The sequence below is a fragment of the Oryctolagus cuniculus genome, chromosome 9 (genome assembly GCF_964237555.1).
Source record: "Oryctolagus cuniculus chromosome 9, mOryCun1.1, whole genome shotgun sequence".
Taxonomy (NCBI): Eukaryota; Metazoa; Chordata; class Mammalia; order Lagomorpha; family Leporidae; genus Oryctolagus; species Oryctolagus cuniculus.
This window is the reverse complement of record NC_091440.1, coordinates 62,480,822-62,505,742: the sequence shown is the minus strand read 5'-3', so window position 1 is coordinate 62,505,742 and position 24,921 is coordinate 62,480,822. Positions and strand designations below refer to the sequence as shown.

The 24,921-nt window shown below is 47.0% G+C and overlaps 1 protein-coding gene across 14 annotated transcripts in view; it reads left to right on the top strand.

The window, feature by feature from the left end:
• Positions 1 to 24,921, top strand: part of ENOX1 (ecto-NOX disulfide-thiol exchanger 1) — a 603,118-nt gene that overhangs the window by 465,007 nt on the left and 113,190 nt on the right. For all 14 annotated transcript variants that reach the window (XM_051850654.2, XM_051850652.2, XM_070048766.1 and 11 more), the window contains one exon: positions 11,129 to 11,341. In XM_051850654.2, the coding sequence (XP_051706614.1) occupies positions 11,129 to 11,341 (213 nt within the window). The remainder of the gene's footprint in view (positions 1 to 11,128; positions 11,342 to 24,921) is intronic.

Here is a 24,921-nt window from a genome sequence, read left to right as displayed (position 1 = left end):
AATAGTTGACAATGATATGAAGTGCATGGCAAGATTGCCAGCCGGGGAATGTGTAACCTGCTTAAGGAATGTGGGGCAATGTTTATGGAGGTACCTTCCCTTCCCGGAGGAGGCAGAATCTGAACTTTTCAGGATAATTTTTTTTTTTCCTGGAGGAAAAGGGGCATAAAGGCATTCTAGTTAGAGGCTGGACCCTAGGAGGAGAGACACTCAGAGAGGCGTGGGGCACAGGAGCTGCGTGTATAGAACACGGTGATGCTGGGAAAGCCATCTGGGGCCCGGTGCTGGTGCCCTGGAGGCCACTGCTGGATGTGGGTTTTGTGCATGAGCCACGGAGAAGGCACGCCAGATTGCTGATGAGAACACTTCCAGTGTTCGCTTGCATGGCAGGTGTATTGCTGGCGGCATGTTAGGTGGATTAAAGGTGTTCACTAAAACCAGCAGATACAGAGCTGCCGAACACCTAGGTTAGGAAGGTAGGAAGCTGACATTCTGTGCTTAAAAGGCAGCCTGTGTACTCTCGCCTCATCCCCTGCCAAGTCTGGGCCACCACCCCTGTTCACCTGCGGTTTTGCCCCTGAAATACCCCTGTTGTAACCTCGTGGTGTTTCTTGCTGATGGTCTTGCCCTGAGAAGGTAAGGTTCCTGCAGGTGGATACACCGTCCGTGACTGTCCCTTTAATAAAAGGCATGTACAGTGCAAATACAAAGTCTCGCTTTCTCATTCAGTCTGAAATCCATAAGGAGTGACTCAAATGAGAATGAGCAGCGTTCTCAACTAGGACTCTTCACTAGAACAGACAATTTTTTCTTTAATATCCAGTGCATTGTGTAATGCCACCTTACAATCTACATAGACTAAACTGCATTTAATTGTATGTACACCGAGCAGTGAGAGAAGCTAACACTTCGGTTCCGTGACCTCATAAAGGAATTTCGGGAGAGTTTGGCATTGAAATTCTGTTATTTTTAAGAAACCAGCACAGAAGTGTCTATGCATGTATGAGGTGTGTGTGGCATTTGCCTCTCCTTTTTAGAAGATAGCAGATTGGGATGTCAGTTTGGTAAAGTAATTTGCAAGCCTTGCCATTTCAAAAATATATATTTATATAGATGAGTATAATTTGCAGAATTCCGAAGCTGTACCTTTGCCAAGTACCGTGTGATCCCTTGAGGAGAGAACAGATTGGAAATTTTAATAGATGGCTGTTACAGTAGAATGAACTAGCCAAGGATACATCTTAGGCAAGAGTCAGGTAATATCAAGCTTGACAATTTCAACTCAAGCACAGAGTTTGGAATATAAACAGCATTTAATTGCTTAGGAAATTGGCTGCCTCGGAGAGGAAACCCGCGCCATGCTCCCTATAACACGGCAAAGCCAGCCAGGAGGAGCCGCGGAAACTGCTTCCCTAAAGATGATTTCACTGATGTGGGGATATAAAATGCAGTCAAGACCCACGGGAAGGAAACCTGGGTGTGAGAGGAAATGGAAATGCAATCTGAAAATACTTAATTGGATTTGATTTTGTTCCCTCCCTGGAGAAATCTCCCTGTCTTAGGTTTATCACACACACTTTCCCCGCTACCCTACATCTTACCTCTTGATTCTCACACTTTCTGTTTTGGAAAATCCTCTTTATTCCGTAAACTCTGTACAAGCCAAGCTTTGATCACAACTTCCAAGGTCCTCTATGTACTGTCTGGTGTGAAAACCAGGCACGCAGTAGGGGGCGCGGGGGATTGATTCCTTTCTCCCTCCTTCAGCTATCTGAACCTGTGGGTTTCTGGCCAGTCTTGCTACTGGGTGAGCCTGGACCTACATGAAGGTGATATGTGTTCAGTCATCCTCCTGGTCACTCTAGAGGCAGCACTGGGGCCATTTTACCACGTGCCTGGCACTGCACTGCTCTCAACCTTGAAAGGAAAGAAAGTAGTGGACAAGCCCTGTGGCACAGTGCTAGGGTTCTCGAGTGATGGCGCCATTAACAAATCAGTGTGCGCTCTCTCCTCCCAGTAGTGCACTGTGGTAATAACTGTACATATAATAACCCCATACTGCAGGTGACAAGTACAGGTGCCATCTTCCTGGGAGAGAGTCCACTGGGCAGGGCTGGGGTAAGAGGGTGCAACCTCATGGGTACCAGGTCACCCCATTCACTGGCTCCTGGGCCTCCCTAACGGAGCAGGTCACCTAGCATCTGTTACGTTAATACACACATTCTGAAAAGGAAAATTAGTGGGCATCCTGCCGATTAAATAGATATTGTTCTGAGACAATTGAGCTTAATGAAGACGGACTGGGAAGTAACTGCTCTCGGCCCAAGGTGTATAGCGTGGCTTTGAGAAAGCGAGAAAGAGCTCAATAGCACCATAATTACACTTTATTGGAAACAGTGGCACCAGGCAGATGAGATAATGAATTTCAGTGTGTCTGACACAGGCCGTCCACCCCTGGAAAAAGACTGTGTCTGGACGGTGGGCGGGGGAGATTGATTAGACTGCGAGGAAGGATTGTACCCTAATTCACGGGGGACGGCTGTGGGCAAGAGCATTGAAAAGTTTCCATGTACTTGTGTCCACCTTTGAAAAGCTGCACGCAGGCTTTCACAAAGAGTTTCTCTCTGCACCAGGTGAGGCTCTGACAAAGCTTCCCATGCAGAGCCCTTGGGCTTCCCTAACGTGACATCAGGAAGTCAGCCTTGGGGGAGGGGCCTTCCTGGACGCTGATTTGCATATTGAACAGCCCAGTGTCAGCATGCTGGAGGGAGGACAGGGCAGAAGCGGGACCAGCATTGTACTGAGGTGGTTGTAAATATTTATGGTCCCGTGAAAGTGGAAATCAATAATGCGATGAGCCAAGTGGACGCTCCATTAGCTAAAAGCCAGGCTTCCTTCTCAGGGTGCAGGAAGTACAGAGGCCTGTTTGAGAATCACTTCCTTAGGCGTTACTAACCCCCAGAGAGGCAAGATAGACCATGCTATGTAGAATCATTTTTTGCTTGATCCCAAAGCAGGAATAATCAGTCCATTTTCATATTTCCTCCTTAATTTTCTCAGTTTTATAGATACTAGATAGCTGGGGACATTACGGGTATGTGGTGGGGTATGAGAGCATTGGCTGTGTTGTGTAGCCCTTATTACTGTCTGTAATTTTGTTAATGTGTGATTAATTGAGCAGCCAGAAAATAGAGCCATATGTAGGGAAATGTGAAATTTGGGGAATGCCTCAACCATCCTGGAGTCCCCAGTCTGCTTGGATTAGTAAGTGGTTATATGCTATAAGCAAGTCCCGGCTATCGTCCAAGCCAGCAGTCAGCATTCAGTGGTCAGGTATTCAGTGTGGTGGTTAATATGCCATGTGGGATGCCAGCATTCTATATCCTAGTGCCTGGGTTCAAGTCCTGGCTCCTCGCCCAATTTCAGCTTTCTCCTGATGTGCGTCTTGAGAGGCAAGGACTGGCTCAGGCAGTTAAGTCCCTACCACCCACATGGGAGATCTGGATTGGGTTTCTGCCTCCTACCTTTAGCCCGGCCCAGGCTCAACCATGCCGTACATTTGGAGACTAAGCAAGCAGACAGGACGTGTGTGTGTGTGTGTCTCCATCTCGCTGCCTTTCAAGTGAATAAAAATAAGCATTTGGGGCCGGCGCTGTGGCTCACTTGGTTAATCCTCTGCCTGCGGCACTGGCATCCCATATGGGCACCGGGTTCTAGTCCCAATTGCTCCTCTTCCAGTCTAGCTCCCTGCTGTGGCCCGGGAGGGCAGTGGAGGATGGCCCAAGTGCTTGGGCCCTGCACCCGCATGGGAGACCAGGAAGAGGCACCTGGCTCCTGGCTTTAGATTGGCGCAGCTCCGGCCATGGCAGCCATTTTGGGGGTGAACCAATGGAAGGAAGACCTTTCTCTCTGTCTCTGTCTCTCTCTCTCTTTGTCTGTACCTCTACCTGTCAAATAAATAAATAAAAAATCTTTAATAAAAAAATAAGCATTTAAGAAACAGAACTCAGTGATAACTGTGCAGATACCTGATTCAGTGCGTGCCTGTATGGAGGTCTCTTTGGAAGGAAGAGTTCTCTCTATTTCTGTGGAAACATGAAATCTTCCTTCTTGTTGTCCCCCTATACACCCAGCTACAAGCGAAGAAACCAGAGTCTTATCTAAGCCTTATACTCAGTGCTCATGGCTGGCTTTTACCCATCTACCATTCTGAAACCCAAGACTGCCTCTCCTTGTGGACACACAGGGAGAGGAAAAAACTCCTTTCCATCATATATATATATTCAATATATATATTGAAAGTCCCCCATTGCCTGTGATCCTGTGGCCCTGCCCAGAGTTCAGAGATGCCTGTGGCTGGGGGAGGAGCATGCTGTCTGGTAGTTGTTAAAGAACAAAAGGACAGAGAAGTCATGACTGTCTTACCAATATCAAATGAATGGGTACCAAGGACTTTGTTTAGCTCGTTAACCAATGAGGGAACCAGGAAGAGATTAAAACTGGCTCAGATTAGAATTTGCCTCTTGTCTAAAGATGTAAATTTTGCACTGAACAAAAATTGATGTACATTGCCACAGAGAAGGACTAGTGACATTGCTGTCACTTTTCTATAGTAAGTATTCTGTTCCTACAGAGTTGGGAACAGAGGCGATGGGAGGTTCACACCCCTGGAGAGTCCACTTCCAGTCCATGCCCAGATTCCACGGGGAGGAGCCCCAGTAATCTCTCAGCCCATCTCCAATTCCTGGCACTTTGTGCTTTTCCTTGATAAGGGTAACAGTTATTTTTTTTCTTTTTTACAAGATTTATTTATTTATTTGAAAGGCAGAGTTACAGACAGGCAGAGAGAGAGAGAGAGGTCTTCCATCTGCTGGTTCACTTCCTAGATGGCTACAACAGCTGGAGCTGGGCTGATAAGAAACCAGGAGCCAAGAACTTCCTTCAGGTCTCCCATGTGGGTGCAGGGGCCTAAGGATTTGGGCCATCCTCTACTGCTTTCCCAGGCTATAGCAGGGAGCTGGATCAGAAGTGGAGCAGCCGGAACTTGAACTGGCACCCATATGGGATGCCGGCACTGGAGGTGACAGCATTACCCTATACGCCACAGTGCCGGCCCCAACAGTTATTCTTTAATGGGGGTGGAGTTCAAGGTTATTGCCTCACAAAAAAAAAAAAAAAACACTTCAAACCCTTCTGATACTCTGTGCTATCTCAGTTGCTCCTTTCTCTTTTAGGTCTTCATTATCTGTTAACTGAGTCATTTCTCCCAGGGTTTCTCAAACCACGGTGTGCATGTAAGTCACCTGGAGTACAGTGCAGATTCCCAGTCAGGAGGCCTCAGAGAGGCTGCGTCTGCGATTTTAACAAGCTCCCGAATGATGCTCATGCGTGTGGTCTTTGAATAGCAAAGATTATCCTATCTGCAGCGTTTAAATGCCAACTGTAGGCCAGGTGCTCACTAAACACGGAAGAGAGAGAGGGAGTGGGAGGTTGACAAAGTCTCAAAAACCAGAAATGAAAGGAGACGGCAGACATAGAGGGGTAGTAATCATCACAATACTATTTGTTCACCACCGTGCTACTCAGTGCTTATTATTTTCCCAGAATTAAAAATGCTTTCGGAAATACTTTTGAATTATTTTGATAAGCCAGTTGGTGCCTTAATACAGAAGCTCTGCTCCTATGGGATTATCTGACATCATTCTCAACTTAGATCACCAGTGGTAATGATTTCAGAGACCTGAAAGATAAAAACCCAGCCAGCTTAATTGCCACGAGAGCACTTATCTCTGATAGACAATAGCCTATGTGAAAATATCTTCAACATGAAATTAAAAAGTTTCCTGACAACTGTGAAGCTTCCCAACTTTTATCCATTAACTTCATAGCTTTCTGGTACCAGTCACTGCAAATCTCTTAGAAATACAATGTGATACTACTCCAAGTGATCAATTTCAGGTCACAATAGACCATAATGATAGGTCTAAGAGTCAAATGGATCACATAAACAAGACTAGTGTCTGCTAATACTAACTAATAGAATTTAAAAGGGAGAGAACGATCCAACATGGGAAGCGGGATACACAGCAGACTCATAGAATGGCAGATGTCCTAAATAGCACTCTGGCCTCAGAATCAGCCCTTAAGGTATTTGGATCTGGCTGAAGAGCCCATGAGAGTATTTTAGGCATGGAAAGCCAAGACACACTGGCAAAAAAAAAAAAAAAAAAAGAAAGAAAGAAAGATCTCTGTGAGTGAGAGCCCAGTGGAAAGAATGGAGGTACCATTAAGGAATGAGGTACCTTTCTCTGAAGGAAGGAGAGAACTTCCACTTTGACAATGGCCTGGTTGAAATAAGATCAAAGTCGGCGAGCTCAGGGGGCTTCCATGGCCTTGGCAAATCATGACTAGAGCCTGGGGAGATTGCTGACGCCTTAAACAAGAGTGTCAGTTTGTTAAGTCAACAACAGGAGTACTGTGCACTTACTCCTCATGTAGGATCTCTATCTTTTTTTTTTTTTTTTTTTTTTTTGACAGAGTGGATAGTGAGAGAGAAAGGTCTTCCTTTTGCCATTGGTCCACCCTCCAATGGCTGCCACGGCTGGTGCGCTGCGGCCAGAGCACCGCGCTGATCTGAAGGCAGGAGCCAGGTGCTTCTTCTGGTCTCCCATGGGGTGCAGGGCCCAAGCACCTGGGCCATCCTCCACTGCCTTCCCAGGCCACAGCAGAGAGCTGGCCTGGAAGAGGGGCAACCGGGAAAGAATCCGGTGCCCCGACTGGGACTAGAACCCGGTGTGCCAGCGCTGCAAGGCGGAGGATTAGCCTATTGAGCTGCGGCGCCGGCCAGGATCTCTATCCTTAATGTGTAGTTCAATGTGAATTAATGATATGACTAGTGCTCAAACAGTACTTGGCACTTTGTGTTCTGTGTGGGGGCAAACTGATGAAATCTTTACTTAATATATACTAAATTGATCTTCTGTATATAAAGATAATCGAAAATGAATCTTGATGTGAATGGAATGGGATTGGGAGCGGGAGATGGGAGGGTTGTGGGTGGGTGGGAAGTTATGGGGGGAAAAAGCCATTGTAATCCATAAACTGTACTTTGAAAATTTATATCTACTAAATAAAAGTTTAAAAAAAAAAGAAATACAATATGATAGAACACAAAGTACAAAGGGAAAAACTCGGGAGATTGAGATAAGTTTTGGAAGTCTTGTCAGTCCCTCACAACTGGGCACAGTCAGTGCTTTAATAGCTGAGTGTGTGAGGAATGGTGGAAACAGAGCAGAGAGACAGCTGATTCATCCCAGGGAGCAGGAAGGTTCCTATAAAAAGGAGTTGAATCTTGAGCAGAGGCTACAGCTAACCAGGGGCATGGGAATGGGCGGGCCCTAGGATGAGTGCATGGCAGGTGCTGGGAAGGCGTGGCTGTCATGTTTATCCGATAGGAGCGTGGCACGGGAGTGGGGTAGCACAGGAAGGAGGACATGGCAATGAAAATGCCCCAACCAGGGAGGAAGTCGAGCGAGCAGACCACTTACGTTAACCCAGGTGTGAGGTTGGGAGGACCCTGATGAGAAAACACTGGGCAGTGTCTACTGAGCAGCTGGCCCATGTTCGTGTTGTTCTAGACCCGTGTACCCGACTCTTCCTGTAGCTCCTAAACGGCACTCGTGTTTGGACTTATACCTAAGCGTGTTCACAGAAAATATTTGGAATTTTTATAAGTGCTGCTTTAATGTGGTTTTTATGAGCAGTGTTAATTTCCTTCCGCATGAGTAGCTTTAATAACGCTGCAATCTAAATCCTGTTTAAGTTAGTTTATATTGTTTTCTGCTTTCTCAGTGATCTTTCTACCAGATACAAAATTGAATTTATAGCTGAATATTGAAAATGACCTCTCCCACTATACTCCTATAGCCGTGCAGAGGCTTAGGCATAATTAATATAAATTAAAGTCACTTCTTACATGGCAACAAATGTTGACTGGAGTTACCAAGCATGCCTTAATTAATGTTTTTTTTTTAATTTAATTTAAATGTCAGTACATCAATCACACATTGGGCTGCCAGTTTCAGAAAGTTCAGAAATGAAGATGAAATTGGGAGTTTGCAGAAGTGCACGCTTCCTCTCAGCTAATGCGGTTCTGCCTTCTACTAACTTGTGAAGAGTTAGGAAGTCTCCTGGTTTCTTCTTAAATAGCACATTTTTCTTTTTTTTTCTTTTTTTTTAAATTTATTTATGTATTTGAAAGAGTTACAGAGAGAGAGAGAGAGAGAGAGACAGAGAAGACTTCCATCCATTGATTCACTCCCCAGGTAGCCGCAAGCCAGGAGCCAGGAGCTTCTTCTGGGTCTCCCACGTTGGAGGGCAGAGGCCAAAGTATTTGGGTCATCTGCTGCTGTTTTTCCAGGCCATTAGCAGGGTACTGGATCAGAAATGGAGCCCATATGGGATGCCAGCGTCACAGGCGGTGGTCTTACCTGCTATTCCACAGCGCCAGCCCCAGCCGTATATTTTTCAACTGCTTAATCCTGAGCAGGTAGATTCCTCCGTCTGAGCAATGTGAATTCACCGTCACCTGTTGCTCATGGCGCAGCTGATCCTCTAGGTCAGGCAGCGACTTTGGCATAAAACGTGGCTCCCTGACCACGTGTGCACTCTTAGCTTCCTTTTAAACAACTTCAGTGCCATCTTCCTGGCAGTAAATTCATGTATTCACAAAACTGAGCATGCGCAGCAGGAAGAATGCGCAGGGTGAGAGGGAAAAGGGAGCAGCACGGCTCTCCCCTCACACAGACTGTAAGGATTTTTCTCTCTGTCTGCCATGTGGAGAGGAGGGTCACAGTGACAGGGGAACACAGGAGGTCCATGCTCTGTCTTGGGTTTTTTTAAAAACATTTTTATTTATTTCTTTGAAAGACACAGAGAGAGAGAGAGATCTTTCATCTGTTGGTTCACTCCCCAAGTGAACAACAGCCAGAGCTGGGCCAGGCTAAAGCCAGGAATTTCTTCCAGGTCTCAAACGTGGGTGCAGGGACCAAGCACTTGGGCACATCTTCCACTGCTTTCCCAAGCGCATTAGCAGGAAGCTGGATTGGAAGTGGAGCAGCCAGGGCCCATATGGGGTGCCAGCACTGTGGAGGTTTAATCGGCTACCACAGCGCTAACCCCTGTTGTTATTTTCAGAGATAGAAGAAACTGTTTTCCTAAAGTGTTGAGTTCGTTTCAGCTGTCTGTCTCCTAATGTTCATTGGCAGGGAGAGGGGTGGAGAGTCAGAATGTATTCCGCCTGCAGCAGTGGCCGCCGGCCCCTCAAGCTTGATGCTGAATTAGGGGCCGCTCTGAGGGCTGCATGTGCCGCTGAGTTGTGTGATGGACTTGTCTCACAGAAGGCCACTTGGGTCCATGGAACCAGATCTGAAGCTGCTGAAGATCAAGTTCACGAACGTTCAGTTGAACTTGGGCTGAAATCCCAGCATTCACAAAATGGCCAGCATGAGGAGCCAGCTACAACCCCCGAGCAACCGCGTGTGGGCCTGCAGGCTGAGATGTTCAAGGAGGCTGTGGCCTGCAGGGTGTCCTGTGGGTGTTCCAGGCCAGTTCTCTCCCCTGGTCAAAGCAGGAGGGTAGAAGGTAGAAGGGGCAGCATTGCTAAGAAGGGAGGCTTTGAATGCCGTTGTGTGATGATGGCTCACGTGCATCTGTAATAGCTGCTGGAGTTAGGCCTGATCCCTGGCTACCTCCTGGCCAAGCCACAGCCACACTTAGTAGGTTGTGCCCTGCCGTGGTCTGGGAGGAGGTCTGTGGGAGACAGAAGATGTACTCAAGGTATTTATCTGTGCAGCACCCTGTGAAATTTACAAAGTGCTCTACAGATAGAGTGCAAAAGGCAATCCTGTGGTTGATGGAAAAAGTCTGGTGAATAAAATGAAATGCCCTCATCAGACATGGCTGGGCCTGTCAGCCAGAGTGCGTGGATATGTGTAGAAACGTGGACAGTGCGTGAGGATGGCTCTGTTACTCTCACAGTGCAGGACGCGGTGCCTGGCACACACAGTGGGCGCTTGGTGTTTGTCAAATGAATGAGAATCTGAACCTTCCTGAATAGTTTTGCTCCTGACTTTTAATGTTTGGAGTCTTACCTCCTTTACTGGGAGAAAAATGTAGCATACTGTTCCTAAGTCACATTTTGCAGGGGTAGAGAAATACCATGTTATAAACCCTCAGCAGGAGAGGAATTGATGAGTGTTGTGCTAAGTGATGTACAACTGCCAATTGTAATTAACTGCATCACCTTCAGCCTTGCTTTTTCTCCACCTCCAAGACACGTGACACAGATTTCTTCTGGTATCCATTCCCCAAACAGGCAATGTTTTAAAAAATAAACTTTATTACTTATTTGCAGGGGAGACCTCATTCTTCACTTCCTTTGCCATCCTTCCCCCTACACACCTCGAACCTGGTTCAACTGGGCCTTGCAGTAGCCATCCAAAGCAAACACTGGCCACGTTAGTGAAAATGCCCTGGTGTGGGGCACAAAGAAAAAGTATGTTTTCCAGCCTAATTAAATATGTGTATTAACCTCTAAACTGAAATCAGTTTTGAACTACAGTAGAACAAGAATTGACATATTCCTGCTTTGGGAACAATCTCCTGCATTATAACCAGTTTTTAAAGCAATTTAATCTGTCATCCAGATTAGTGTTTGACACTAACTCAACTGAGTCTACAAATCAGAAGGCTGGGATCACTGCATAATATTTCTGGTAGAGGAATAGAGAGAGGACACGGAGGTCACACAGGATAATAATAACAGAGAAATCAAGGTGTGGTGGAAGCATGAGGCTGTGCCATAAGGACCAAGAATCGCTACAGCAAATCTCCTGACATCGAGCCCCTCAAGTCTGCAGGTTAGAGTGTGGGCAGTTGTATGGGGCCATGGGGTGAGAGGAGAGAAGCTACAGGAGGATGAGATAGTCGGTCTCAGGGAAGATGATTCATGGAGCTCTGCGGACGTGTCCCTTAGCTGGGCCCAGGCTCCGTGTTTGGAGAGGAACCCAGACCAGGTGCGTTTTCTCACTTGGGCATGATTTGGACTTGACACTTTTTGCACTTCCAGATGATAGCAAGTTTTCCGAGGCTATCACTGTGCTGCTCTCTTGGATTGAACGAGGGGAAGTGAATCGGCGTTCTGCAAACCAGTTCTACTCCATGGTGCAGTCGGCCAACAGCCATGTCCGCCGGCTGATGAACGAGAAGGCCACCCATGAGCAAGAGATGGAGGAAGCCAAGGAGAACTTTAAAAATGCCTTAACCGGGATCCTCACTCAATGTAAGTAAAGTTTGGGGAGCCATGTCTTTTGTTGTGATTTTTGCCTTTTTGCTCGCTCTCTCTTTTTTTCTTTACTATTCATTTTACTTTTGGTTTTCATTTGGGGGTAAGTAGTTCAATAATCTCCCATTGTACTTCATATTGAATGGCAACCTCATAACCTATTTCATGTTCTGTGGCAACTTGGAGGAACACGGACCCCGCCCTGAGAGCTTACTTCTCAAGGTGAGCAAAGTTTCTGTAGCTTTTCCTTGGAGCTCCAGGCCCGGCCCTCCGGGCAGGGCAGCCAGCTGCACCTGTGCCTGCAGGCTGGGCACACACACACACACACACACACACCTGTGTGTCCTCCCAGTGCTGGCGGTACAAAGCAGGCTCTTGAACACGGTGTCCTGGGGTTCCGTTTAGGAAGAAGGGACCACCCAAAAAACTCTTCCCCAAGATCCTCTATTGCAGGTGAGCTTTGGCTTTCTGCTTGGGCAACCCAGGAGTTGAGAATGTCTTTCTTTTTTTTTTTTTTTTTTTTTTTTGTCCTTTCTTCATTGAGAAAGAAAATGGCCCTAAGTACTTAATGCCGGTGATTTTTCATGTCCAGATTCCAAATTGATGGAGGATGTAAAATGGGGCCTACTCCTAGAATAATAGGGTAATTATCCAGGGCTCTATTCCAAAAAAAAAAAAAAAAAAAAAGGAGGGCACCGGCGTCTGTGTTTTTTATGGGCACTCTGTGTCTGCAGTTAATGTCACAGCTGCCGATGTTGCCTTCATGGGGAAAGCCTTTGACTGATGCTGTAACAATGGCCATGCTCCATCACATGCCAGGTGCAGGGGCCCACATGCCATCGTGATGGGCGCAATTTACATATTCATTTTACAGATAAGTGTTATTTTCAGTGCTAACATGTGCCAAAATGCCTATCACCTCTTTCATTTGGGTAAACCTGAAGGATAATGGGTTTGTTAAGGATGGAACGAGAGAGGGGCGTGAAAAGCCAGGGCCTACGTGACTTTGTTGTCAAAAGCTCATTTTTAACCACAGCAAAGACCATGACATCAGAAAACTGACACTGGCAGAATTTTTTTAAAAAAAAATTGTTTTATTTATTTCAATGGCAGAGTTATAGAAAGAGAGAGAGAGAGAGAGAGAGAGAGAGAGAGAGAGATCTTCTATTTGCTGTTTCACTCCCCAAATGGCTGCAATGGCCAGGGCTGGGCCAGACCGAACTCGGGAGCCAGGAGGATGCAGAGACCCAAGCACTTGAGCCATCATTTGCTGCTTTCCCAGACACCTTAGCAGGAAGCTGAATTGGAAGTGGAGCAGCTAGGACACCAACAGGTGCCCACATGGGATGCCAGTGTCATGCGTGGTGGCTTTACCTGCTATGCCAGAACACTAGCCTCAACGTCAGCTTTTAAAGGAGGGAACCCAAGACTGGATTAGTGAGTAGGAAGAGGGAAGGGAAGGTTGAGTTGACAATAGAAAAGTGAGAGGTAGCGTAGGAAAACTTCAAATAATGCACTTCACACAAAGTTATAGCAGGAGGCCATATCCTTAGACAGCAGAATGATTACTGTAACTTCACCTTTTGCTCACTGGCACCAGTTTTAAATAAGTCCTCATTGCATGAGTTTGCAGTCCCCTCTGACAGAGAAGACTTAGCCCTTGACTGTAACGTTGGTGATAGGAGGGCAGTCATGGGTTAAAGAGGGGAGAGTTTCATTTTTCTTAGCGACAACTATTGAAAGAGGCACCTCTTAAAAGGAGGTCCCTGTGATGTGGTGGAAAAAAAGCAAAATGCCTTATGAAGACATGAATCAGCCCATGTTTGAAACAACTGAAACCAGACTCCCTCCCCTCCACAAAGTATAGTTTGTAGGGATCCAAATACCAGCTTTTTTTACTCATAAAAGTCATATTGGAAAATGCGGTAGAGACCTGTCTCAGGTCAAGATCATTTTTTTTAAGATTTATTTATTTTATTCGGAAGGCAGAGCAACAAAGAGAGGACAAGAAATAGAGATAGGGAGAGATCATCTATTTTCTGGTCCTCTCCACAAATGGCACATAACAGTCAGGACTGGGCCAGACTGAAGGCAGCAGCCAGAAACTCCATCCCTGTCTCCTACATGGAGTAGCAGGGGTCCACGAACTTGGGCCATCTTCCAGTGACTTCCCAGGTGCACTGGCAGGGAGCTGAACAAGAAGCAGAACAGCTGGGACTCGAACTGGCACTCTGGTATGGGATGCTGATGTCATCAGCCATGGCTTAACCTGCTGTGCTACAGTGTCTTCCCCTCCAGCCAAAATCTTAGGAGCATTAGTTACACCCAACAGCTCATCCCCAGCAACCTCTATATCTGGAGCATTAGGAAATCCCGTATTTCTACCTTCAAAAACTCACTCCTGTTTCGCCTGCTTATCTTAGTTTTGCCGGCTACCACTCAAGTCCAGGCTGTCTGAACCACTGTCATGGTGTGGTGTATCAGAGCAGTGCCTAGCTGTGAGTAACAGGAGACTCTACCAAACCGTATCTTAAACAAGTAGAATTCCTTTTCTGTTCGCACACAGCAAAATCCAGACATGGGCTCAGGAGTTGAGAGTTGTGAGGACTGAGGCTTCTGGAACACTGTCAGGTTTTCCTAGATGCCTGCCTTACAGTGACTGCTGCTGCTCCTGCTGTCACATCTTCCTTTTTCCAGACTAAAATTCCTTAAAAAGGAGGGGAAGGAAGGAAGAGAAGGGAGTTGCATTATTACAGCAAGAAAGCAAAACCTGCCGAAACACCCCCAACAGACTACTTCATATGTCTCCTTTAGGCAGAATTATCACCCATGGCCCTACCTATGAGGGAAGTGAGAAATGTAACTTTTGACTGGGCCCCTTTCCCTCCAGAATAAAATGGAGCTCTCATGTAATGAGGGGAGAACGGCCACTGGGAAGCCTTTGGCGGTGTCCACCTCACATAGTCCCTGTCATTCTGCTTTGACTTTGACTCCCTCTGTTTCTCACTCATCATCTGATAGAAGTCAGATTGTGTCTTCTCCACCTAAGTCCCTCCAACAGGTTCGCATTGCACTTAAAGCAGTGTTCACTCTCCCTTGCCTGCAAGGCTCTCCCTGCCTGCCTGTTTAGCATCAGTTTTCCCTTGAGCCTCCTTGGTCCCCCGCCTTGGCTTCCTTCCTCCTGGTCCCAGCCTTCACACATTCTGTTCCCTCTTCTTGGTGTGCTCTTCCAGTTACCTTTGTATGGTTGAATCCTTTGTGTCCTTTAGGTCTTGGCTATGAGATCACCCCTTCAGACAGTCATTCTGGTTCATTCTTTGAGTAGATTCACCGGCACTCTACCTTATGAAGTAGCACTTTGTGGCACATATCCAAATGTGCAATGGCTTGGTGATTTGCCTGCTCTTAATCATCGTGTCTTTTCTCATCATCCGTGTGTACCAAGTCCCTGGAACACAGAACTACGCCACAGATGTTCGGTGGATGAGTGGGTGAGTGAATGAGTAAATTAGAAGGCAGGGAGGAAAAACACCTGAAACGGTGCATCCAGAAATTTCCAGTGACACCATAGCGTAGTTTGGCACTGGCGCTGCCACCACCCACAGGTCCCAGTGTGTAATGAAGCAAACCCCTGACAGAGCTCAGTAGCTGTGCTTCTGCGAGGGAGACGGTGACACTGTAGCAGAGCCTTCCTAGCAGGCCAGGGCACGTTAGCAGGGTTGGAGGGACAGAGTCCATAGAAGCATCTGCCTCGGAGCATCCTCACTTGTAAATGCCCAGCAGCCTTCATGTTTTTTTAATTAATGTATTTATTTATATCTATTTATTATAAAGGTTTATTTATTTACTTGAAAGTCAGAGTTACACAGAGAGAGAGAGGCAGAGATAGAGAGAAGTCTTCTATCCATTGGTTCACTCCCTAATTGGCCACAATGGCCGGAGCTGCGCTGATCCAAAGCCAGGAGCTTCTTCTGGGTCTTCCATGTGGGTGCAGAGTCCCAAGGACTTGGGCCATCTTCTACTGCTTTCCCAGGCCATAGCAGAGAGCTGGATCAGAAGTGACACAGACAGGACTAGAACCGGTGCCCATATGGGATGCCGGCACTATACATGGTGGCTTTACCCGCTACACCACAGCACCGGCCCCAGCCTTCATGTTTACCTCCTTCCTCTTCTTGCTTGGGAGTTGTCCCTCAGCCCTATAATTTGATGCAGTGAAGAAGTATTTCCACAGTGGGCAGGTATCATTGGAGATTGTGAAAATCCCACAGCAATAGCTGAGGGGTGCCCGTCACAGCCCTGGAGTGTTGGAGGGGTCTTCACCTGTGTCTTTGATAGTCAAGACCTTTCACAGTGACTCGAAGATGGGAGGAGATACCTGCAATGGGGCGAGCCTGGGTTGGAGTTAAGCCGGTGAAGCACAACAGAAATAGCGCTTATCTCCCGGAGCAGTCTCGAAATTTTCCACTCTGTCCTGTGTGCTTTGACAAACCCTGGCATCCGTTGTGAAAATCCAAGCCTACCACAAAAAGCTCATGGAAAGAATCAAATCAGAAATAAATTTGTGTTGCAAGACAGTCGTGAAACACACACATAGTCTTTCTCATAATGTGCATCTTCCACGAACTTTTTGAAGAGCCCTCCTCTTGGCAGTAGCCTGACCAGCGTGGTAGGCATGTGCACCTTTCCTGATTGTGTGGATGTTAAATGTATCTCAGTTCCTGCTAGGAGTCTCCCCCGTCTGTGCATCTCATTTGCCTTTTCTGCTTTCCACACCTTGGTTCAGAGTATGGTGGGATGTGTTGGGTATCAGTGCTGTGGGCTGCATCTGGCACAGTGACTGCTAACGCCCATAGTGATTGACGCACTTGCTGTGTTTTCCAAAAGCAGAGCCATTTGTCTGCATTAATATTCCTGGCGAACAACATGGAGATCACATGTTACCTTTCTCACGTAGGATGAATCAGTGCCCATATTCAGGAGTGGCATCCCAGCTCTCTTGCCCTTGTTCATAGCATTCCACGGCAGCCTGTTTGTTAGACAGCCTAGAGTGTCAGGAAACAGTCTCCAGGCGGTGTGGAGGCAGGCGGATCAGCACGCTAGCTTACTCCAGCAGGTGGTGCAGGCCTGGTGTCTAATGAGAGGGCTTCTTTCTCACGCTCCAGGAAAACTTCAGGTGGATTGCAGAGCTCCAATCATAGCAAAAGCTTGTGTATCCCTGTATAAATTTTGCTGGAAGTGGGTTGAACAAAACAAGGTGTGAGCCACGAAGCTGGGCTGAATGCACCCATCGCCTTGCCTTGCTCGTCACATTTGACCCTGCGTTCATTTAAAAAGCACCCATAATGGGTTGTTTTCTAGCTGTGCTCTGGCCATCAAGGAGAAAGAGAGTGGAGGTGCCATTCTTGAATTTCAATGCTTAGTAAAAATTCCTTGGAAAAAAACAGTCAAAAGCCATTAATGATAGCCTAAAGGAAAAGTTGTGATTCATTTCAAGGTCTTACATCAAAGCTCAGCAGTTACCTTGTAGCTTTGATGGTGTTCAGTGGTGCCAGCATTTGCGTGAGTTCTAACATTTTTCTTATCTCTGGTCTTCAACCCAGCACCAGCTCTTAAATACAATCAAATAGGCATTGTTCCCATCTGAGCTTTGGCTTAACGTATCAGGGAGCAGCAGCTAAACCCCAGCAGGAGTTTGGGGGTACACCGCCCACTCCCTTATGCATTTTGGGGAATTTTTTTTTTCACTTCTCACTATGGATGTACTGTTTTCAAATACGTAAGACGAGGACATTGTCTATCCCAGTGTGGCACCTGGGCCCTCCCTTCCTTGTGCTGGCAGGATCCATTTCACTCGCCAGCCACAAAAGCAGGAGAAACATCTGCATCCCTGGTGAATCATCTCCTTCTCATGTCATCTTCCCCTTCTGTCATTCTTGTCTCACCTTCACATTGTTTCTTAACCTAGCCATTTGGCAGGAAAGTCCCCAGCTCTTCCCGCTCAGAGATTTTTGGGTTTTGATCTTCCTGGCTATTTAAAAATGCATGCTCCCTGGGAACTCCCCGCAGGCCTGCCCACTTTTAGTTTTTTGGTTTCAAGCAAAGCTGGTTATTTCAAAGCACAGACAGCAGCTGTTTGTGAGCTTCAGGAAGCATGTACTGCTGCGTTTGGTTACTCACACGCCTGCCAAGGTGATCAGTTGTGCTGCCTGGTTGCCACACACACACACACACACACACGCACATACATCTAATAAACATCTAAACACTCCGTGATATTCCTACCTCGGTACATTCCCAACTTGCTTCCCGGTCAGAGAGACGGGAACACAGAGGAGGAAAGGCAAATGGGAAGGTGATGCCAGTAGAGGAGGGTTTCCTAACTTAAGAACGTGTGCCATGAAGTGTCGTGAGCATGCATGGAATGTCAGAGCCAGGAGGGACCTCAGAGACCCATTCACTGCAGAGAGAAAGACTCTGAGGCTCCCAGAGCAGACCTGATCGGCAGTTGTGGGCAGATTAGAGCACAGACTCTTGGCTCCTTGTACAGTTTTCTTTCTAAAATCATACAGGTGGCAGGTGGCCTTGTGCTGTGGCACAGTGACTTAAAGCCCCCGGCCTGCAGTGCTGGCTTCTCATATAGGTACTGGTTCGAGTCCTGGCTGCTCCACTTCTGATCCAGCTCCTTGCTAATGTGCCTGGGAAAGCAGCAGAGGATGGCCCAAGTGCTTGGGCCCTTATATCCATGTAGGAGACCCAGAAGAAGCTCGTGGCTCCTGGCTCCTGGCTCCTGACTTCAGCTTGGCCCAGCCCTGGTTGTTGTGGCCATTTGGGGAGTTAACCAGTGAATGGAAGACCTCTCTCTCTCTACCTCTCTCCATAACTCTACCTTTCAAATGAATAAAATAAATATACATTTTAAAAAACATGGGCATTTAAAGATTTATTTGATTTATTTGAAGGGCAGAGTTAGAGCGAGAGAGAGAGAGAGAGAAAGGAGAGAGAGAGATCAATCTTCCACCTGCCAGTTTACTCCCCAAATGGCTGCAATGGCAGGAGCTGGACCAGGCCAAACCAAGAGCCTGGAACTCCATCCAGGTCTTCTATGTGGGTGACAGGGACCTAAGCACTGGGCCATCTTCCACTGCCTCCCCAGGTGCATTAGCAGGGAGTGAACTGGATCGGATGCAGAGCAGCTGGGACTTGAGCAGCCCTCACATGAGATGCTGCAATCACAGGCAGAGGCTTAACCTGCTGCACCGCAACACCAGCCCCGCGTGTTTTGCTTTTTAATGAAAATGATCAGAGAAGGAGATTGTAACTGTAAACCCATAGCTAACAGGTAGAACTGAAGAGGCGTGCTGGCATCACACTGAATCTCATTTTCTCCCAGCACTTCCCTGGCTCCCACTTCCACACATCTGCTTATGCGACATGCCTTGCTTGAAATGTTCCCTCTAGGTCCCACTGCTGTCACGTGTCCTCCGGGAAAACTTCCCCATCGCCATCTCCCTTTCTCCTATCTTAGGCGGCACTCGTTAATACTACCCACCTCAGTGCTTCATTTTTTACTAATTATTTTATGTGCATCCAGCTTGCTGGGTTTTTTGTTTTGTTTTTTGGGTTTTTGGTTTTTTTTTTTTTTTTTTTTTTTTTTGCCCCTGTGGCAAGATTTTAAGCTAAATGAAGCTACAGGTCATTTCCAGTTCTCTTTTTCTTATCTCACAGTGCCACATCTGTGCCTGGCATCATTCTTGTCAGCACATGGCAGACCTGAGTACAAATACAGATTGTTGAGCAATCAGAGGTAGAAGTGAAGGTGGGTTAGAAATTGAGCAGAAACGTACAAACTGCAAAACATACTCTAAACGTTGCTTCTTTTTGCACAAACCGTGATCTCAACTGGCTTACTGCTACTATGCCATGCTTTCTAGGGTAAGATGCGCAGAATACACTTGCGTTGTGAATTTTACAGCAGCAGCATAATAGTATTGCTTTCGTGTTAGTTCAGATTGGATATTGGAAGGTTAGGACTCCGTGCGTGACATCAACCTCATCCTAAGTCTTGGAAAACAGTGAACAGTGGAGGGCCGACTGAGTAGACAGGAAAGAGGCCGTGAGTGGGCATCCAGGCTGCGTTGCCGGCTCAGGCTTCCGTTAGCCATGGCACTTTGGGAAAGGCTCTTAGGCTGCCGGAGGAGGCTCCATTTTCTCATCTCTCCAGTGAAAGGGCTTGACCAGATTTTCTGGAACTCCTCAATCCTCACCATGCCAACGACTCCCATCCCCTCGCATCTCTGGAAACCTTAAATACCACCAGTGTCTGCCAGAGCCCAGCCGCCATGTCAAAAGCATCTGCTGCAATCCCGAAAGACGGGAACACAACACGCCGTACTGCGCACAGGTGTCGTGTCGGTGCCGGGCTGCGACGGCGAGTGTGCGGCAGCAGGCAGGCGCTGTGGACGGGTCAGAGTTATTGTCAGAGACGGCTGCGCGGGGCCCTGACGCTCTCCTCTGTCACGTCCTCGTCTGTCTTCTCAGCTAAAATCGTAAAAGCCTCAGGCGTTTGAATGAATGATTCAGTCCGTTTCACAAATATTTATCGGGTGCCTCCCAAGTGCCAGGTCATGTGCTAAGTGCTGGAGTGAAATGTGGGGGGTTTCTGAACTCTGCGGGTACCGCCATCCCCCTTGTAGACAGATGGGTGTCCTCATCCACATTTTTTTCTGCCTGAAAAGCTCTCTCTGAAATCATTTACTTCTCAGGAACATCTCAGCTAAACATTTTTTATTTCCGCCAAGGGAAATTTGGCTCCTATGTCCCCTGCTGTCGAAAAAGAATTTTATGGGGTGTTAAAATGTTTTCCCATGTCTGGACTAGTCATTGCTATAGTTCATCCATGAGAAATCCCTGTAACTGCTTCAGCAACTGGGCAGGTTCCTATTTCACTGCAAGAACCTTCCTAGCTGTATTCGCTGGTGTATTCAATGCTGGAAACGTTATTTCCATATAAAGGGGGGAAAAAAGCATGTTTTTGGTTTAAATGAATAAATGTCCAGAGAAAATCATTTTTTTCCTTTTTATTTGAAACACAAAGATGGACAAACCAACAGAGTTCCCATCTTCTAGTTCACTCTCCAAGTGTCTTCAGTGGCTGGCTGGGGCTGGGCCAGATAGAAAAGCCAGGAGCCAGGAACTCAATCCGGGTCTCCCAGATGGGTGACAGGGACCTAAGTACTTGAGCCATCACCTGCTGCCTTCCAGCAGTAGGAGGAAGCTGGAATTGGATGTGGAACCAGGACGGAAACCCAGGCACTCTTATAGGGGATGCAGGCATCCTAGCCAGTGGCTTGCTTAGCCATTAACCCAAATGCCTGCCCTAAGAAAATCAGTTTTCTAAAACTTCCGAAATCAAGGATGAGCGCAGAAGGTTCTGTTTCACAGGATACCACAGCTGATAGTAGAGGACCCTAGAGCCTGCCAGGCCTGAGGGAGCTTGGTATAGTTCCCTTCCCTTGAGTCTCACCGGAAGTCTGTGCAGGAGCCAGATAACGACACAAGCAGGTTGCATAGGATTTCAATGAGACCAGCCTCGCGCTCCGGACCAATAAGGAACTGCAGAGGGCTGGATTTCAAGATCTAGCAGTCCAGGTTGAGTGGAGCACAGCAACTCAGGAAAGAGGAAAACCCTGCCACCTTAGTATGAGCCCAGGTCTAAGGGCTGGGAAATAAGCCACAGCCAAGTGTCAGGGAGGTGAGTGTGTATGGAGTGTGTGTTTATGGGGAGCAGGACTGTGAGAAACTGCGTCTGAGCTTCACTGGCAGAAACCACAAACACACACACACACACACACACACACACACACCAGGTCTCACACCATTTTTTTTTTTAAATACAATCACTTTCAAATCAGCGGAATGCGAGGTGTCAGGACAGCGACTTCAGGCAGAGGTGATGTGCTCTTGAGTCCATGCAACCGAACAGGAAGTGCAGCTTAGCATCCGTGACCCAATAGAAGCAAACAGGGCCCAGGACGAGGCATGAAAGAGCACGATCCAGGGGAGCGGATGCCAGCCGAGGGAGCCTGACCGCTTGGATGTGCAGACACCTCCCGGGGCAGGCTGATACATGACCTACCAAGCCCCAAATGGTTCCTGCTGGTTCCCTTGCAGAAATGTTGGCTCGGGGCTCTAGAGCACCACAGAGCCAGAGAGGAGGAGGTTGAGGATTGTCCAGCCTAGACCCTTTGCCTTGGGATCCAGCCAGAGAGAAGATTAGCAGTGGAGCGAAGACCTGATCCAACAGGTTTCTGGATTCTTCCTCCCCTCTCATGGGCAGTCCTCCAAATAGAATCCAATTCCTAAAAGCATCCCCTCGGCCCACCTCCTTAAGCTTCCCCTGCTGAGGCTTACTGCTCAACAACTTCCACTCCAAAAAAGTAGAACAGAAAGGATTCTGGACTAGAGTGAGATTCTGAACTAGAGTGAGCTGAGAAGGCGCTGCAGCCTGGTAGACACAAAAGAAGAAGGGGATCTCTCTCTGGTCACTCCTATTCTTCCCCTCTGTGGTCCAGATTGTTCCATAAGACATCTTCTCTATAACTTAATACACAAATTACACATTTTTCATATATGCAGATTTAGAAATATAGCAATACTTTCCACCCCTTCTTCCTCCTCACTCTCCCATACCCTCTCTTAATTTTTACAAAGATCTATTTTCAGTTTACTTAATAATCATATAGTTAACCCTACACTAATTAAAAGAGTTCAACAAATAGTATGAAGAAAAAAAAAAAAACTGTTCCTCAACAGAAAGAGACAAGGGCTGTAAACAATCATCAAATCTCAAAATGTCCATTTCATTCCAATATATTACATTTCAGGTACTCTATTAATTACCTTGGGTCAGGGACACATATGGTATCTGTCTTTTGGGGACTGGATTATTTCACTAAGTATAATGGTTTCCAGTTGTATCCATCTTATTGCAAAATACAGGATTTCAATTTTTTTTTACAGCTGAGTAGTGCTCCATAGTGTGTATATACCATAATTTCTTTATCCAGTCAACAGGTGATGGACATCTGGATTGATTCTGTATCTTAGCTATTGTGGACTATGCTGCCGTGAATATGGGGGCACAGATAACCCTTTCTAATGCTGATATCTTTTGTTTTGGGTAAATTCCAAGGAGTGGGACAGCTGGGTCATATGGTAGGTCTACACTCAGATTTCTGAAGTATCTCCATACTGTTTTCCACAGTGGTTGCATCAGTTTACATTCCCAGTAGCAGTAGAGCAGGGTACATTTCCCCCCACATCCTTACCAGCATTTGTCATTGGTGATTTCTGTAGGAAAGCCATTCTAAGTGAAGTGAGGTAAAACCTCATTGTGGTTTTCATTTGCATTTCCCTGATGGCCAGTGATCCTGAGCATTTTTTCATGTGTCTGTTGTCCATTTGATTTTCTCTCTTGAAAAAATGGCTGTTCAAGTCCTCTGCCCATTTCTTTTTTTTTTTTTAACAGGCAGAGTTAGACAGTGAGAGAGAGAGACAGAGAGAAAGGTCTTCCTTCCGTTGGTTCACCCCACAAATGGCCACTACGGCCAGCGCACTGTGGCCGACGTACTGCGCTGATCCGAAGCCAGGAGCCAAGTGCTTCCTCCTGGTCTCCCATGCGGGTACAGGGCCCAAGTACTTGGGCCATCCTCCACTGCCTTCCCAATCTGCCCATTTCTTAACTGGATTGTTTGTTTCATTGTTGTTGAATTTCTTGAGCTCTTCATAGATTCTGGGTGTTAACCCTTTATCACTTGGATAGTTTGCAAATATTTTCTCCCATTCTCTCAGTTGCCTCTTCACTTTGCTGAGTGTTTCTTTTGCAGTGCAGAAGCTTCTCAGCTTGATGTAATCCCATTTGTCAATTTTGGCTTTGATTGCCTGTGCATCTGGGGTCTTTTCTAAGAAACCTTTTCCTATGTGAAAGTCTTGTAGAGTTTCCCCCAATGTTTTCTAGTAATGTGATAGTATCAGGTCATGGATTTAGGTCTTTGATCCATTTTGGGTGGATTTTTGGGTAAGGTGTAAAGTAGGGGTCTTGCTTCATACTTCTGCATGTGGAGATCCAGTTTCCTCAGCACCGTTTGTTGAGGAGACTGTCCGTGCTCCAGGGACTGATTTTAGCTCCTTTGTCAAAGATAAGTTGGTTGTGCTACACGAGCTCATCAAACTGCTCTACCACGCCCATTGCTCCCACATCACCATCATCTGCATCAGCACTTCCGGCAGAATAGGTGGGAAAAGGGGCCTCTTCCCTGTGGATGGGTTGGGGCTGCAGCCCCTGCAGCAGCTCCTAAATAGCATGGGATTGGCTCTGGTCAGGGCAAGCATTCTGACTGGAGGCCTGAGAAGAAGCTATACACCCGCATTTGGCCATTCTCCATAAAACGTCTTAAAAATGTTTATTTACTTATTTATTTGAAAGACAGAGACAGAGAGGAGAGAGATCTGCCATCTGCTGGTTCACTCCCCAGATGGCTGCAATGACCAGGGCTGGTGGCCATGCTGAAACCAGGAGCATGGAACTCCAGTTGGGTCTCCCACATGCATAGCAGGGGCCCAGGCACTTGGGCCATCTTCTGCTGCTTTCCCAGGCACATTAGCAGAGAACTGAATCAGAAGTGGAGCAGCCAGGACTAGAACCTGCACGCCAGTATGGGATGTTGGCATCATAAATGGTAGCTTAACCTGCGGCGCCATGACACTGGCCTCTCCTCCACAAACTTACAGAGAGGTAAGTGAAACCATTGAAAATTTTATTTGCCTGTAAGTTTCAGCCCAGAGATCCTTTAAGCCTTTCTAGCCTCCTGAGGTACCCTTGCAGCAGTTCTCATGCTGTGATTCACTGGAGTTCTTTGTGCAGAACCATCTCCTCCCAGGGTTTGAACTTGGGGCTGGCCACATCTTTGGCCTTTTTGTACACAGTGTCTGGTACAGCATCTGGCATGATACCCACGACAGGGCTCCTGAGACGTGGGGCACAGTATAACGGTGATAGCAACATGATTTGAAATCGGCTAGGTGTAGTTTCCATTCCCAACTGCACCCCTTACTCAGTATATGACCTAGGACAAGTAGTGATACCTCTTCATGCATTTCAGTTTCATTAGCAATGAAGTGGCCATGATAATAGCACCTGCTTCCGAGGGTGGCTAGGAAATTTACATGAGACAATGTTTGAAACCAGGGGTTTGCAGGGCTTGTTAAAGCGCAGGCTGTGGGGCCCACCCTCCAGGGTCTGAGTCAGCCATCTGGAGGCTGAGCTTGTGCATCCCTAATGAGTTCCCTGGTGACTCTGAGGATGCTGCTCCAGGACCATGCTTTGAAAACAGCCGTTTTAAATCATCGGGCATCACGCCTAGCCCCGTAAGTGCCAAGAAATGAGAAACAGCCACTAACCATGACAAGATTCTCATAGCATGAATAATGTAGTTAGTGGAGACCCAGAGGAAGCCAGGGTCCCTGGGGTCACAAAGAAGAGGCTGGTGTTGTGGCACAGTGGGTTAAGCCACTGC